The sequence below is a fragment of the Physcomitrium patens genome, chromosome 15, assembly GCF_059467195.1.
Source record: "Physcomitrium patens ecotype Gransden chromosome 15, ASM5946719v1, whole genome shotgun sequence".
Classification (NCBI taxonomy): Eukaryota; Viridiplantae; Streptophyta; class Bryopsida; order Funariales; family Funariaceae; genus Physcomitrium; species Physcomitrium patens.
The window spans coordinates 534,197-549,940 of record NC_143424.1 but is presented as its reverse complement, the minus strand read 5'-3'; the positions used below and the strand labels follow the sequence as shown (position 1 = coordinate 549,940).

The 15,744-nt window shown below is 36.0% G+C and overlaps 1 protein-coding gene across 1 annotated transcript; it reads left to right on the top strand.

Annotated features, from left to right (window-relative positions):
- The first annotated feature begins 4,211 nt into the window (after positions 1-4,211).
- On the top strand, positions 4,212-15,475 carry LOC112292784 (disease resistance protein L6-like). The gene is made up of 7 exons (XM_073539243.2): positions 4,212-4,231; positions 4,543-4,938; positions 5,495-5,588; positions 5,842-7,443; positions 7,772-8,861; positions 9,072-9,078; positions 10,602-15,475. The coding sequence occupies exons 5-7, from the start codon at positions 8,054-8,056 to the stop codon at positions 11,020-11,022; spliced, it is 1,236 nt and encodes a 411-aa protein (XP_073395344.1). The 5' UTR covers positions 4,212-4,231; positions 4,543-4,938; positions 5,495-5,588; positions 5,842-7,443; positions 7,772-8,053; the 3' UTR covers positions 11,023-15,475.
- Positions 15,476-15,744: the final 269 nt, after the last annotated feature.

Below are 15,744 nucleotides of genomic sequence, written 5' to 3'. Positions count from 1 at the left end.
AACCTGATCAAATTCTGCTTAGAACCCCCGAAACCCTCCCTCAACTGGTTTGCCGTCTACGATCCCAGATTCCAAATTCACATTCCGCAGTGCCTTCCAACGCCAACAGTTGAAAATCCCCAAAATTAAGCCCCTTCTTTGGGATCCGGCTCTGGTAAGGTTTACTGGGTAAATTTAATCAAGTGGTGGGGCAGCGTTGCACTAGTCCTTGAACATATCCTTCAGTGTGCTCATAAACTATTACGTTGGGAGCTAGAAACTTTCTCCCAGATTCCACCTCCCCACAAATCCATGTAATCCCTCACCGTTCAGAAAATATCCCATTTCGTCTGTCTCTAAGAGGACCATCCCACTACAGCATTCTGATCCCACCTCGGCAAATAAGAACTTAGTCTTCACCGACCAATTTGATTCTGGGATAAGATGTTTTCACTGGTTCTCGAAACAAGACTTCAGAGTATGAAGATGCCTCGGACCCCTTGTAATATACTCTTTGGGTGCCAAACCACACACCTCTGGTCAGTGCGGTTTATACTGTACCATGGAGTCGCTCAAGCGTTCTTTTCATTCGTCTCTTGGAATAATATAACACATCAGTGTTCGTCTGTTCCGTCGAGGGTTTCAAGCACACCACACATCCTCGCCCACTCTTCCCCTGTTTATTCCCTTCGCCCTCGCCGCCAAACCCTCGCAGCTGTGTGCTCTCTCCTCGCTTCGAATTGCTCGAATCTGCGCTAACATGAGGGCTCTGTGCCGCATGCAAGCAACGTGAGAGCGAGGAGCCGCTGCGCTAACATACACGCCGTGACATCTCTGTGCCGCATGCAAGCAACGTGAGAGCGAGGAGCCGCTGCGCTAACATACACGCCGTGACACCTCTGTGCCGCATGCAAGCAACGTGAGAGCGAGGAACCGCTGCGCTAACATACACGCCGTGACATCTCTGTGCCGCATGCAAGCAACGTGAGAGCGAGGAGCCGCTGCGCTAACATACACGCCGTGACATCTCTGTGCCGCATGCAAGCAACGTGAGAGCGAGGAGCCGCTGCGCTAACATACACGCCGTGACATCTCTGTGCCGCATGCAAGCAACGTGAGAGCGAGGAGCCGCTGCGCTAACATACACGCCGTGACATCTCTGTGCCGCATGCAAGCAACGTGAGAGCGAGGAGCCGCTGCGCTAACATACACGCCGTGACACCTCTGTGCCGCATGCAAGCAACGTGAGAGCGAGGAACCGCTGCGCTAACATACACGCCGTGACATCTCTGTGCCGCATGCAAGCAACGTGAGAGCGAGGAGCCGCTGCGCTAACATACACGCCGTGACACCTCTGTGCCGCATGCAAGCAACGTGAGAGCGAGGAGCCGCTGCGCTAACATACACGCAGTGACATCTCTGTGCCGCATGCAAGCAACGTGAGAGCAAGGAGCCGCTGCGCTAACATACACGCCGTGACATCTCTGTGCCGCATGCAAGCAACGTGAGAGCGAGGAGCCGCTGCGCTAACATACACGCCTTGACACCTCTGTGCCGCATGCAAGCAACGTGAGAGCGAGGAACCGCTGCGCTAACATACACGCCGTGACATCTCTGTGCCGCATGCAAGCAACGTGAGAGCGAGGAGCCGCTGCGCTAACATACACGCCGTGACATCTCTGTGCCGCATGCAAGCAACGTGAGAGCGAGGAGCCGCTGCGCTAACATACACGCCGTGACATCTCTGTGCCGCATGCAAGCAACGTGAGAGCGAGGAGCCGCTGCGCTAACATACACGCCGTGACACCTCTGTGCCGCATGCAAGCAACGTGAGAGCGAGGAACCGCTGCGCTAACATACACGCCGTGACATCTCTGTGCCGCATGCAAGCAACGTGAGAGCGAGGAGCCGCTGCGCTAACATACACGCCGTGACATCTCTGTGCCGCATGCAAGCAACGTGAGAGCGAGGAGCCGCTGCGCTAACATACACGCCGTGACATCTCTGTGCCGCATGCAAGCAACGTGAGAGCGAGGAGCCGCTGCGCTAACATACACGCCGTGACATCTCTGTGCCGCATGCAAGCAACGTGAGAGCGAGGAGCCGCTGCGCTAACATACACGCCGTGACATCTCTGTGCCGCATGCAAGCAACGTGAGAGCGAGGAGCCGCTGCGCTAACATACACGCCGTGACACCTCTGTGCCGCATGCAAGCAACGTGAGAGCGAGGAACCGCTGCGCTAACATACACGCCGTGACATCTCTGTGCCGCATGCAAGCAACGTGAGAGCGAGGAACCGCTGCGCTAACATACACGCCGTGACATCTCTGTGCCGCATGCAAGCAACGTGAGAGCGAGGAGCCGCTGCGCTAACATACACGCCGTGACACCTCTGTGCCGCATGCAAGCAACGTGAGAGCGAGGAGCCGCTGCGCTAACATACACGCAGTGACATCTCTGTGCCGCATGCAAGCAACGTGAGAGCAAGGAGCCGCTGCGCTAACATACACGCCGTGACATCTCTGTGCCGCATGCAAGCAACGTGAGAGCGAGGAGCCGCTGCGCTAACATACACGCCTTGACACCTCTGTGCCGCATGCAAGCAACGTGAGAGCGAGGAACCGCTGCGCTAACATACACGCCGTGACATCTCTGTGCCGCATGCAAGCAACGTGAGAGCGAGGAGCCGCTGCGCTAACATACACGCCGTGACATCTCTGTGCCGCATGCAAGCAACGTGAGAGCGAGGAGCCGCTGCGCTAACATACACGCCGTGACATCTCTGTGCCGCATGCAAGCAACGTGAGAGCGAGGAGCCGCTGCGCTAACATACACGCCGTGACACCTCTGTGCCGCATGCAAGCAACGTGAGAGCGAGGAACCGCTGCGCTAACATACACGCCGTGACATCTCTGTGCCGCATGCAAGCAACGTGAGAGCGAGGAGCCGCTGCGCTAACATACACGCCGTGACATCTCTGTGCCGCATGCAAGCAACGTGAGAGCGAGGAGCCGCTGCGCTAACATACACGCCGTGACATCTCTGTGCCGCATGCAAGCAACGTGAGAGCGAGGAGCCGCTGCGCTAACATACACGCCGTGACATCTCTGTGCCGCATGCAAGCAACGTGAGAGCGAGGAGCCGCTGCGCTAACATACACGCCGTGACATCTCTGTGCCGCATGCAAGCAACGTGAGAGCGAGGAGCCGCTGCGCTAACATACACGCCGTGACACCTCTGTGCCGCATGCAAGCAACGTGAGAGCGAGGAACCGCTGCGCTAACATACACGCCGTGACATCTCTGTGCCGCATGCAAGCAACGTGAGAGCGAGGAACCGCTGCGCTAACATACACGCCGTGACATCTCTGTGCCGCATGCAAGCAACGTGAGAGCGAGGAGCCGCTGCGCTAACATACACGCCGTGACACCTCTGTGCCGCATGCAAGCAACGTGAGAGCGAGGAGCCGCTGCGCTAACATACACGCAGTGACATCTCTGTGCCGCATGCAAGCAACGTGAGAGCAAGGAGCCGCTGCGCTAACATACACGCCGTGACATCTCTGTGCCGCATGCAAGCAACGTGAGAGCGAGGAGCCGCTGCGCTAACATACACGCCTTGACACCTCTGTGCCGCATGCAAGCAACGTGAGAGCGAGGAACCGCTGCGCTAACATACACGCCGTGACATCTCTGTGCCGCATGCAAGCAACGTGAGAGCGAGGAGCCGCTGCGCTAACATACACGCCGTGACATCTCTGTGCCGCATGCAAGCAACGTGAGAGCGAGGAGCCGCTGCGCTAACATACACGCCGTGACATCTCTGTGCCGCATGCAAGCAACGTGAGAGCGAGGAGCCGCTGCGCTAACATACACGCCGTGACACCTCTGTGCCGCATGCAAGCAACGTGAGAGCGAGGAACCGCTGCGCTAACATACACGCCGTGACATCTCTGTGCCGCATGCAAGCAACGTGAGAGCGAGGAGCCGCTGCGCTAACATACACGCCGTGACATCTCTGTGCCGCATGCAAGCAACGTGAGAGCGAGGAGCCGCTGCGCTAACATACACGCCGTGACATCTCTGTGCCGCATGCAAGCAACGTGAGAGCGAGGAGCCGCTGCGCTAACATACACGCCGTGACACCTCTGTGCCGCATGCAAGCAACGTGAGAGCAAGGAGCCGCGGATGGTAGGTAATCCTGTGGTTTTCTCTTATTTTGGTTCCGAGAAGAGCAAGGAGCCGCGGATGGTAGGTAATCCTGTGGTTCTCTTATTTTGGTTCCGAGAATGTTACGATGGCTTTCTGTGTTACGAGTATAGTGCTCGAGGTGATACTCGGAAGCCAGACAATAGGCTTGACCCTAAGCTCATGCTTGCTGTATCCTATGCAAACGCGTGAACAATCAAAAGGTTTTGGGTTTTTATGAGGATTGCACTTTGTAAATACTATAACGTATGATGTTAATCTAGGTGAAGTCCGAATATTTTGCTAGGGACTTGGGTTGTATGGAATTCTTGTGTTGATTTGTTTGTTTGTTATTTTTGAAATTCGGGCTGCAGGGATGAGGATTGGCAAGAAACTAACGGCGCATTAAACACCATATCACAATTGTATCCTCGCTTGCCTTGTGTGCATTCAAATTGAGAGATAGGAGCTGATTTGAATGATTTAAAGGACATAAGTGTATTTCAACCTGGAATTTGGTAACATCTTCAAACTTGTTCGTCTAAGAAGATTCTTAGTCCATTTTGAGGATTAAGCTTTTTCTCTCACAATTGCAATCTCTGTGTGTCATATATCTTGAAAGACTCAATGTTTTCAACAAAAGGTTTGACTTGGAGCTCTTCCATTGCTAAGTAATACTCAACTTTAGAGGCTGATCTCATCTACTTTATCATCAATCGTGGAAGTGTTGGTGTTCATTTTGATGTACTAAATGACAACATATTTCCAAGGTGCACAAAGAAAATTAAACCCCCAATAAAGTCTTCTTGAATTACATTTATGTTTCAATTTATATATCTAGACATGTGCAATGGAAGGTAGTAAACTTAAATGTAGTATGCATTGAAAATGTTACTTGTGTAGATATGTCATGCTATTCATATATTGATTCATACATTTGTGATTTTGCATAATAGAAGAGTCATCATTTCTTTCTTTTTAATAGAAATTTAATTTGCTTCAAGCTTGTAGCCATTTGTTGTAGAGAGTGAGCTTTTTCTAGATTGATTACTTTAGTTGTGAAATTGATACAAAGAGTGATTAAGGACACACAAAGAATTAGAGAAAGAAGAGGAGATGGCAATTTGAATAAAGTAGTTTCATGGTATAACACATTTTATAAAATAAAAAACAATTATTGTGACAAGATAATTATTGAAAAATAGGTGGGGATAAAAATTCTAGTTTGTTGTTTATCTAAGATATGAATCGATTTTGTTTGTATGAAACATGTTGAAAGATTGACATATAAATTAGTTTTGTTAATGTTTATATTGTCTTTGGAAGGTTTAGTGGCAATCAAACAACATTTCAAGAATCTATGGTTACTTGAGTAAGCAAAGGAGTATAGTCAAGAATCAAATGCTATTTATTTTTTAAGGTATGAACATCAATCATAATGATTTTACATAGATGATAGAGACATTTGAAATGAATGTTTATGTATTATTGTACTTGTATGTGTAAATACTTATTGTATATAAAATAATGAGAGATGATAAAAAGTTATTAAAAGAATCACAAATGTAAGTGGGGATTTATTTTGTCCATATGAAATATATTAGTAATAATTTTGTTATGTTGAAGACTTTTTTTGGTGTTTGAAAGTTATTGAAATGTTGCATAATGTGTAGGTAGGTTTTATTCATATAATTGAAGTCATATTACACATATTATTCAAATATTTACCATGGCTTATCTTGTGAAGTTTTTCACAAAGTATGCTTTAGTAACATGGAGGTTTTTATTTTCTTATTATACATTGGGATTTGCAATTGTTATGAAATTTTGTAACAATTTTGTGGAGAGTATTGGAGTTGTATTCAAAGCAAAAGTTGATATAGGAGATGTGCTTATTCAATGCTATAATTACAATCAAGAAATTGAGGTATTATTAAAGACTAAAGTCTTTTTGAATAGAAATCAATGTGTAAATATTTGCAAACCACTTGGCCATGTTATCAAAGTATTTGAAGGCTTGAGAGCTTGTAGCAAAGAAAGAAGCAAGTATTAATTTTTATTCTATGAATTTCAATACACAATATTGAGGATATATATGTTGATAAAAGATTGTGCACAACAATAGTGGTGTAAAGCAAGTATCTCTCAAATGGAGAATAAAGAAATGTTTAGAGAGTTATTGTGGGACTTGAAGACTTGTTATGATGTAGGAATTGATTTACTTTCAAGGAGTGTCCAAAAATGTTAGAGGACATAATACCAATATTATTTGATATTTCTACTTATAAAGAAGTTAAAGATGATGGTGAAGAACTTTACAAAAGATTGGATTACACAAGTAAAGATATGCAATTTAAAGATCATGAATTGGCAACCTATCTATTGATAAGATTGAAGGACTTATGGCACATAGAAGGTGGAGGGTTGGATTCTTTAGAAGTATTAAGTGATATCAAAAGTTTAGAATTTGTGAAAAAAATAAATGAACGTTCTTATGGAGAACTCTATGAATCAAAGTGGTTTGGACTTCCAAGTGCAACAAAAATAATGGATGTTGAGTTTAATGCAATGTTCATGAAAGAAGTGGGTGTTTTAGCTAGTACAAGCCATCCAAACTTGATCAAATATTATTGTGCTGCTAAAAGTAGTACAAATGAAAATGGAGAGGCTTCAATAATGAATAACTCAAGTGGAAAATTATATTTGGTGATGGAGTTGATGCGAAGAAATTTGAGCAACATATTGGAGGCAAATAGATCAATGCTATATTACTTTCTTATTGATGTTATTTATCAAATTGCAAGAGGGATGTGTTATTTGCATGACATGCAAATTGCACATCGAGGCTTAAAGCCGGAAAATGTGTTACTCAATATTATAGATGATGGTAGATCCAATAATGATTTTCAATATGCTATTGTAAAGTTGATTGATTTTGGTTGTTCAAAGATCAATGTAGGAAGGAATCCTAAAGTTAACAAAAATAAATACATGTATGGAACTCCAATATACACAGCTCCAATTATTAAAAAGTACAATAGAATCAATTAAGACATGTGCTTTTGAAGCAGATGTGTATTCTTTTGCAATGACATGTTCTAAGATTCTTTCAAGAAATGATCCATTTAAAGGTGTGAACAAAATAGAAGATATATTAAAAAGAATTGAAAAAGGTGAAAGACCAAAGTTACCTTCAAATTGTAATGATCTTAGTAAATTGATCCAAGAATGTTGGACTTTGGATCCTTCACAAAGACCAAGTTTTGCAGATATTTGTAAGAGACTCACAACATTAAAGAAAAAAAATACTTGGTGGGAATTGATGTAGCCAAAACACCTTATTTTGGAGCATTTAAGAAAGAAGAATCTGAAAGGAGTAAATCAAAAGATGTGCATGTTGATGATATATTAGTAAATTTTATATTAGATTTTTTTTTGATTTATACATTGAATCAATTTGTTTGATTTTTAGATCTACATACTTAAACATATATTTATTTATAATATTTTATTAAAACATGAATATGTGGTTGGATTGTTTTGATAGTAATTGTGATACAAATTATATTTGCTTTTAATTTCATGATTTGATTATTTGAACAGGGTCATGATTATGAAGAGAAGTTAATGGGTGTAGAACAATATTTGTCACACATCAAACAACTATGTGAAGAAAGATCAAATGCATTATGTTTTGTTGGTATGGGTGGAATTGGAAAGACTACATTAGCAAAGGCTACATTTGATAACATGCAACATATGTAAAATGTATCATGCTTTGTTGAAAGTATTCAAGATAAAGATGATGGTTTTTCAATAATTTACAAAGTTTTAAACCAATTATATTTTCAATCAAAACCAAGGAATTTAGAAGAGGCATAAGTTATGATAAAAGAATTATTGGTGAGCAAAAAATTCATGTTAATCTTAGATGATGTGAAGAATGAAAGTCATATCAATGATGTAGTACCTACAAATATTCTAAATTCCAACAAAAGTAGCTTATTAATTGTGACAATACGAAATTGGAAGTTAGTAAAAGACTATCCTACAAAATTTTATAAATTTGATGTTGAAGAACTTGACAAAGATGCAAGTTTGAAGTTGTTTACAACTTATTCTTGTAAGGATGATGATAAATTACCTAAAGAACTTATTGAGGTTGGCAAACAAATTGTAAGATCTTGTAATGGACTACTCTTGAGTTTGAAAGTAATGGACTCATTTTTAGGAGGAGAAAAGAAGTTGAGATGTTGGGAAAGAGCTTTACAAAATTTAAAGGGAGGAAGAGATTTGGATGGAGATGAAGAAGATAGTAATCATAAACTATGGCTTATTTTAAAGATAAGTTTTGACACCTTAAAAGATGAAGAAAAAAATATGTTTTTGGACATATGTTGTTTTTTTTGTAATAATGTGAATTGGAGTGGTACAATAAAAGAAACTATATTACAAATATGGACCCATAAAAAAAGTGGAGTTGACAAGCAAGATGCAAGTATTGTTTTAAATACATTGGTCTATCAATCAATGATAAAAATAGAAAAGAATAGAATAATAAAAGTATATTATCAATTACAAGACATGGGTCGAAGGATTGTTGAAAAAGAAAAAGAATTCAAAGACACGCGAATTTGGAATGTGAATATGGTGCTAATGTCCGGATTAACAACAAAGATAATTCTTTCAAATAGTAATAGAATAATTTAAATAAAATTATTGATATAGAATTAATAAAAAAAATATAGATAGTAAAATATAAGAAATTTTAATATCTTCCAAAAATAATTTTATATTATCTATGTTGCATTGTAAAATACTTAAAGATTTAAATATATTTTATGTATTTGATAAAGCAATGGATTGTAATTTCTAACCATTCTTTTATTATGTTGTTTATTAGTTAGAAGGTATAATACTTGGTCATGATATGAAGAATATTTTGAAAAGATTCATCATCAAAGAATTATACTTTTGTTCTCTACGAATACTTATATGTAATACTAATGGAAAGTTAAATCAAGATATCTTTGAAATATTTTTGTTTTTGGTAAAAAATGCTAACAAATTAAAAATTTTGTTATTACAAAGTAACCTACCTTACTTTTTTTATTCTTCCAAGAAAATAAAGTTACCCTCTGTAATGTGCAATGAAGATTTTTGAAAAGTATATGAACACTTAACAATATTAATTTTAAGAAAATTTATATTTGGTGAAATAATATCAACAACACTATTTACAAATAATACATTATTAAGACTTGAATTAAATAGGACTACTGAATTCAAAGTATTACCAAAAGCTATCAAATACCTAAAATCTTTAATAAACTTTAGCTTACAAAATAACATAAATTTAAAAATAATGTTTTATGAATTCACAAACTTATATTTTTTGTTGACACTTGATTTGAGTGATTGCTCAAGCTTGAAAACATTGCCAAATAAACTTATGAATCTTTCTTCTTTGAAAAAAATTAATTTGAAGAGCTGTTCAAGCTTAACAAGCTTGCCAAATGAATTAGCAAATCATTCTTCCTTGACAAAACTTGATTTGACTGGTTGCTCAAGTTTGACAAGCTTGCCACATGAATTGGCAAATCTTTCTTCTTTGACAACACTTTATTTAAGTGGTTGCTCAAGCTTGAGAAGCTTGCCACATGAATTGACAAATCTTTCTTCTTTAACAACACTTTCTTTGAAAGGTTGCTCAAGCTTGACAAGCTTGCCATATGAATTGGCAAATCTTTCTTCTTTGACAAGACTTAATTTAAGTGGTTGCTCAAGCTTGACAAGCCTACCACATGAATTGACAAATCTTTCTTCCTTGATACACTTTTATTAAAAGGTTGTATAAGATTGACAAGCTTGCCAGATGAATTGATAAATCTTTCTTCTTTGACAAAACTTTATTTGATTGATTGCTCAAGCTTGACAAGCTTGCCACATGAATTGACAAATCTTTCTTCCTTGATAGAACTTGATTTGATTGGTTACTCAAGCTTGACAAGCTTTCTACATGATTTGACAAATCTTTCTTCTTTGATAAAACTTTATTTGATTGATTGCTCAAGCTTGACAAGCTTGCTACATGAATTGACAAATCTTTCTTTCTTGACACACTTTCTTTGAAAAGTTACGTAAGCTTGATAAACTTGCCATATAATTTGATAAATCTTTTTTTTCTTGATAGAACTTGATTTGAATGGTTGCTCAAGCTTGATAAGCTTTCTACATGATTTGGCAAATCTTTCTTCTTTGACAAAAATTTATTTCATTAATTGCTCTAGCGTGATAAGCTAGCTATATGAATTGACAAATCTTTCTTCTTTGATAATATTTTCTTTGAAAGGTTGTACAAGCTTGATAAGCTTGCAACATGAATTGACAAATCTTTCTTCCTTGACAAAACTTGATTTGAATGTTCCTCAAGCTTGACAAGCTTGCTACATATACTAGTAAATCTTTCTTCTATGATAGATCTTGATTTGACTAGTTACTCAAGCTTGACAAGTTTACCATGTGAATTAGCAAATCTTTCTTCTTTGATAAAACTTAATTTGAATGGTTGCTTAAGCTTGACAAGCTTACCAAATGAATTAGCAAATCTTCTTTCTTTGACAGAACTTGATTTGAGTGGTTGCTCAAGCTTGGGTAGCTTGCCACATGAATTGGCAAATCTTTCTTCCTTGATAGAACTTGATTTGATTGGTTGCTCAAGCTTGTCGAGCTTACTACATGAATTAGAAAATCTTTTTTCCTTGAGAACACTTGGTTTGAGTGGTTACTCAAGCTTGACGAGCTTGTCCTATGAATTGGCAAATCTTTCCTCTTTGACATTATTTTATTTTTAATTGTTGGTGAAGCTTGACAAGCTTGCTAAATGAATTTACAAATCTTTCTTTTTTGACAATACTTGATTTGAGTGGTTGCTTAAGCTCGACAAGCTTGCGAAATGAATTAACAAATCTTTCTTCCTTGAGAATCCTCGATTTGAGTGGTTGCTCAAGCTTGACAAGCTTGCTACATGAATTGGCAAATCTTTCTCCTTTTACAAAACTTGATTTGAGTAGTTGCTTAAGTTTAATAAGCTTGCTACATGATTTGGCAAATCTTTCTTCTTTGACAACATTTGATTTAGAAGATTACTTTTCAATTAAGAAGAATTCTTTTGTTGGTAGAAGTAAATTATACTATTTTTAGTAGAAAGAATAAAGAATACCTATGCAATTATAAAGCAAGAATGTGGAAGAAGAAATTTGATTTAAAGTTTAAAAAGGTCCATCTTATGGAATTAGACTATCCAACAGAGCTATTTTAGAAGCAATGTAAGCAAAGATTGTCACTAAGCTCTTAAGCATGGAGGTGATAGGACTTGTCAACAATCACTAGTTTATTTGTAGTGTATCAGTATTGTATCAATATTATATCAATATTAAATTAATATTATATTAATATCATAGCTTATATTATATTTGGATTATTTTTAGTCATATACAAATCATATCCATATTGTATCTAGATCATATAATACTAGAATTTTGAATATTTTAGATTCCTTTTAGATACTCTTAAGATATTATAAATGATGATTAATTGATATTCCTAAGATACCTTTTATATTGAAGATTTCTACTAGATTTTTTACACTAAATTGTATTCTCCCTACTAACATTATTTTGGCTTCTTCTAACTCCTTTAACCTAATCTTCACCTAATAATTGCATTGTTGGCACTCTAAATACATTCTTTTGTTCCAAAACAACTAGTGAGTTAATTTGGTGATTCACAAATAGTGACCATTTGGAATAACTTGCAAAAGAAAAGAACTTGGAATTATCTTCTATAATTTTATTAAAGAGGAATTTTTGTAGAATTTTAACAATAGTTCAGTAAAAGAATGAGTGAATTCCTATTAAGTTGAATAAAATAAGGTTGGTTTTGTTCAATAGAATTATACAAAGAAAAAAAAGAAAAATAAAAAAAATCTAATTTTATATTTGATAAATTCAAAATAAGCTAAAAATTAAAAAGTAGTACCTCTAAACTCTTTCTCTATAAAAGACGATTTTAGTATTAAGCTTTTCAAGGCCTACATATTTGTTGGATGTGCAATGTTGGTCTTTCATGTACTAACACTAACTCATTGGAATAACTTATTTTTTCCAACTAGATTTGAATTTGGGAAATTCAATTAACAACCTCTCACTTGACTAACACTTCTACAACCCTTGGATGTTTAAACATGACTTATACTCACAAATCCTAATATATATATATATTTTATTTATTTTATAGTCAAAAATTATAAAAATTTAATTAAAGTATCATCTCTACTCATTTGCGATTTCTTTGGTTGCATGGTGAAGGAAACAAAATTTGAAAAAAAAAAAGACTACTAAATAATTCTATTACTTTTTTTGAATTCTAATGTTTAACTTCTTAAAGTCAACCAAATTATGATAATTTTTTTATTTAAAGCCTTGGATAAAGGTGAATATAAAGATAAAATATTTATCTTTATATTCGATAAAAATCACACTTTATATTCGTTACATCTACTTCTAAAAGTTCTAATAGAGAAAACTTCTCTGTTGACTATTTGTAACTATATTAAATTATTTAGATTTTTTTTTTTTTTTTTTTTTTTATCAAATAAGGGTTGAATCATATGACATCAAATTTTCTAGAGAAATCTAATCTCCTAGTATCTTGTAAAAAGACCAACATGCTAAGCCTAAAATTTTTAATTTTATGTTGTTTGTTAAAGGTTATTTTCTTTCTTCTTTATATAGCATCTATATATTGGATACTCCTTCTCTTTATCTTATTTAGATCTTCTAAATATTCCAATTTATCCATTATAGATTTTTTAGTTAAAAATCTTTCTATCGAGGCAGTTTGAAGAGAAGAGATTTTGAATTCAATTGATAAAATGGCTTCTATGCCATAAACCAAGAAAAATGAGATGGCTTGAATGGTCACCTTAAATGTGTTTCTATAAGTCCATAAGGTTGTAGGAAGTTTTATATTCAAATTCTTTTTAGAAGTTGTGATGGTTTTTCTAAGGATATTCATTAAAGTTTGATTTATCTTTTTTGTGTATTTATAAGTTTGAGGGTAATATGGGATAGTTTTCTTATAGTCAATCTTAAACCTTGAAATTAAGTCTTCTATCACTTTATTCAAAAAATCCTTCTTTATATTACTAATCAAGATTTTTAGATATCTAAATCTAATGATAATTTGTTTGTATAGGAACTTTGTTGCTTACTTTGCATTGTTGGCTTTAATTATTTTTGCTTCAATTCACCAGTCTAGTATTTGATTGATACTAATATGTGTTTTATTCCATTAGTGGAATTGAAGCAAATCTCTCTAACATATTTGATGCCCCATTTTTAAAATAAAACTAAAGATAAGGATATATAGAGGGGTAAATTCATTTGAAGGTTATTTCTAGAATATTGTTAACATGTATCACATGTCCTAGTATATCTATGGACCTCTTAGAATAAAAAGGGTCAATAATAACTAACTCTAAAGATCTTTTGTCTAATCAAAATATCCAAAAAATTACTCTTACATGTATTATTATGATATATTGATAAAATCATAGGAATTTCTTATTCCATCACACATCTTTGTAACATCCCATCTACTCCACGTCTATATAATTTACCACCAACTATGGCCAAATGACTAAAATTGTTTTGGATCTTTTGACATTATTTTTTAGATAATTGAGAAGGCATGGTTTGGATTATTAAAAAATTGGTAATTAATTCATACTTAGTAGAAGCAGTTGAAATAATATATAGACTCTTATTTATTAAAGTGTCATTGATTGGACTTTACTAATTTTTTTTGACAACTTGGATAAGTAATTGGCTTGCATATGCATCCTTCTTGGCTTGTATTCTATTATATAATCAATTTTTTATAGTAGAAGCATCCATCTTGCTAATCTATCATTCAAATCTACTTTGTTAATAAGGTACTTGATTGCTATGTGGTCTACAAAAAACACTACTGGCTTCAAGAGGAAGTAGTATCTAAATTTCTTAATAAAAAAAACTATGGCAAAATATTCTTGTTTTGTGGTAGTGTAATTTCTTTTTGCTAGATTTAATTGTCTTCTAGCAAAGGCTATGGAATAGTCTTTGTCTTTTTTCTCTACTTACTTAATATAAGGTACTTCCTATTGGAACTAATAAAGAATTACAAAGCACATGGAAAGGTAATAACCAATTTGGTGGCCTTAAAACAAAGCAAAAGCTAAACTTTGCCTTAAGAATATCAAATGCCTCTTGGCATTTTTAACTCCACTCAAACTTCATATTTTTTTGTTGAAGTCTAGTAATTGATGTGAAAGTGGTGGCATATTTATGTATTTTTTTCTAATACCATCTTATGTGCTTCAAGGTCCTTTGTATTTCTTTGATTATTAAAAGAATATTTAATTCCATGATTATCTTAACCTTCTCAAGGTTTGGTTCTCTATAATTTCTTGATAGTACATATTTTAATATAACTTTTTATTTAATTACTAAGAATATCTTATTGAGATTTAAAGCAATCTTAGCTTTTGTATATCTTTGAAGACTAAGCCTTATACAATTGTAATGTGTTCTTTTAGAAGATCGGGTGCTATACTCATTAATGAATACTTTCATTAATTTATGTAGTAAATTCAAGAAGACATATAATATAGCCTTTTGAAATGCTGTAGGAGCATTACAAAGTCCAAAAGACATGAAAACATAGATGAATATGCTCCAAAGTATAATAAATGTTATTTTATGGTGATTCTCCAGAGCTATGGAAATTTGATTGTAGCTTGAATATCCATTGATAAATGTATATAATTTGTGCCTAGCCACCTCTTCTAAAATGGTATTTATAAATAAAAGAAAAAATAATCTTTTTAGGTATACTTATTAAACTTTCTATAAGCTATGCATACTCAAAGTTTTTTATTTTTTTGCTTAAGAAAGACCATTGGTGAAATTCAATTTGTAATTTCTATAGGTTGAATAAATCCACCTTAAAAAAAAATTCTAGTTCAACTTTTACAATTAATTATAAATTGAGATTCATTCATTTATTCTCTTGTCTAATAGGACTTGAATTAACAAGAAAGAAAATACAATTTTGAGCTAATTTGGAAGATATATCCTTGAGATTGTTGTAAGACCAAACAAACATATCTTAATATTTTATTATCAACAATTTATAACTTGATAATTCATCTTCTGAAAATTGAACTGCCATCTTAATGAGTTTTGGATCCTTATTCTTTAAAGATACATCTATCAATTTATAATCCAAATTGTACACATGAGGTTATTTTCTAGATCCATTATATCAATCATTTGATACTTGTGGATAGATGGCTATATCATTTTCAACTATAAGATTACAAAAATTTTGTTTGAATTATAATGATAAATTAAAGTCACCTTATTTTATTATGTCTTCTAACTTATGAACTTGAGTGCCATTAAAATTTATCCCAAAAACATCTTTATAATAAATATTATCTATTAAGGTTGTTAACTCCACTTCTAGTTCAT

What these genes read in the sequence shown, in the direction of transcription:
- LOC112292784 (XM_073539243.2), top strand. Translation starts at nt 8,054, where the DNA reads ATGATAAAAGAATTATTGGTGAGCAAAAAATTCATGTTAATCTTAGAT.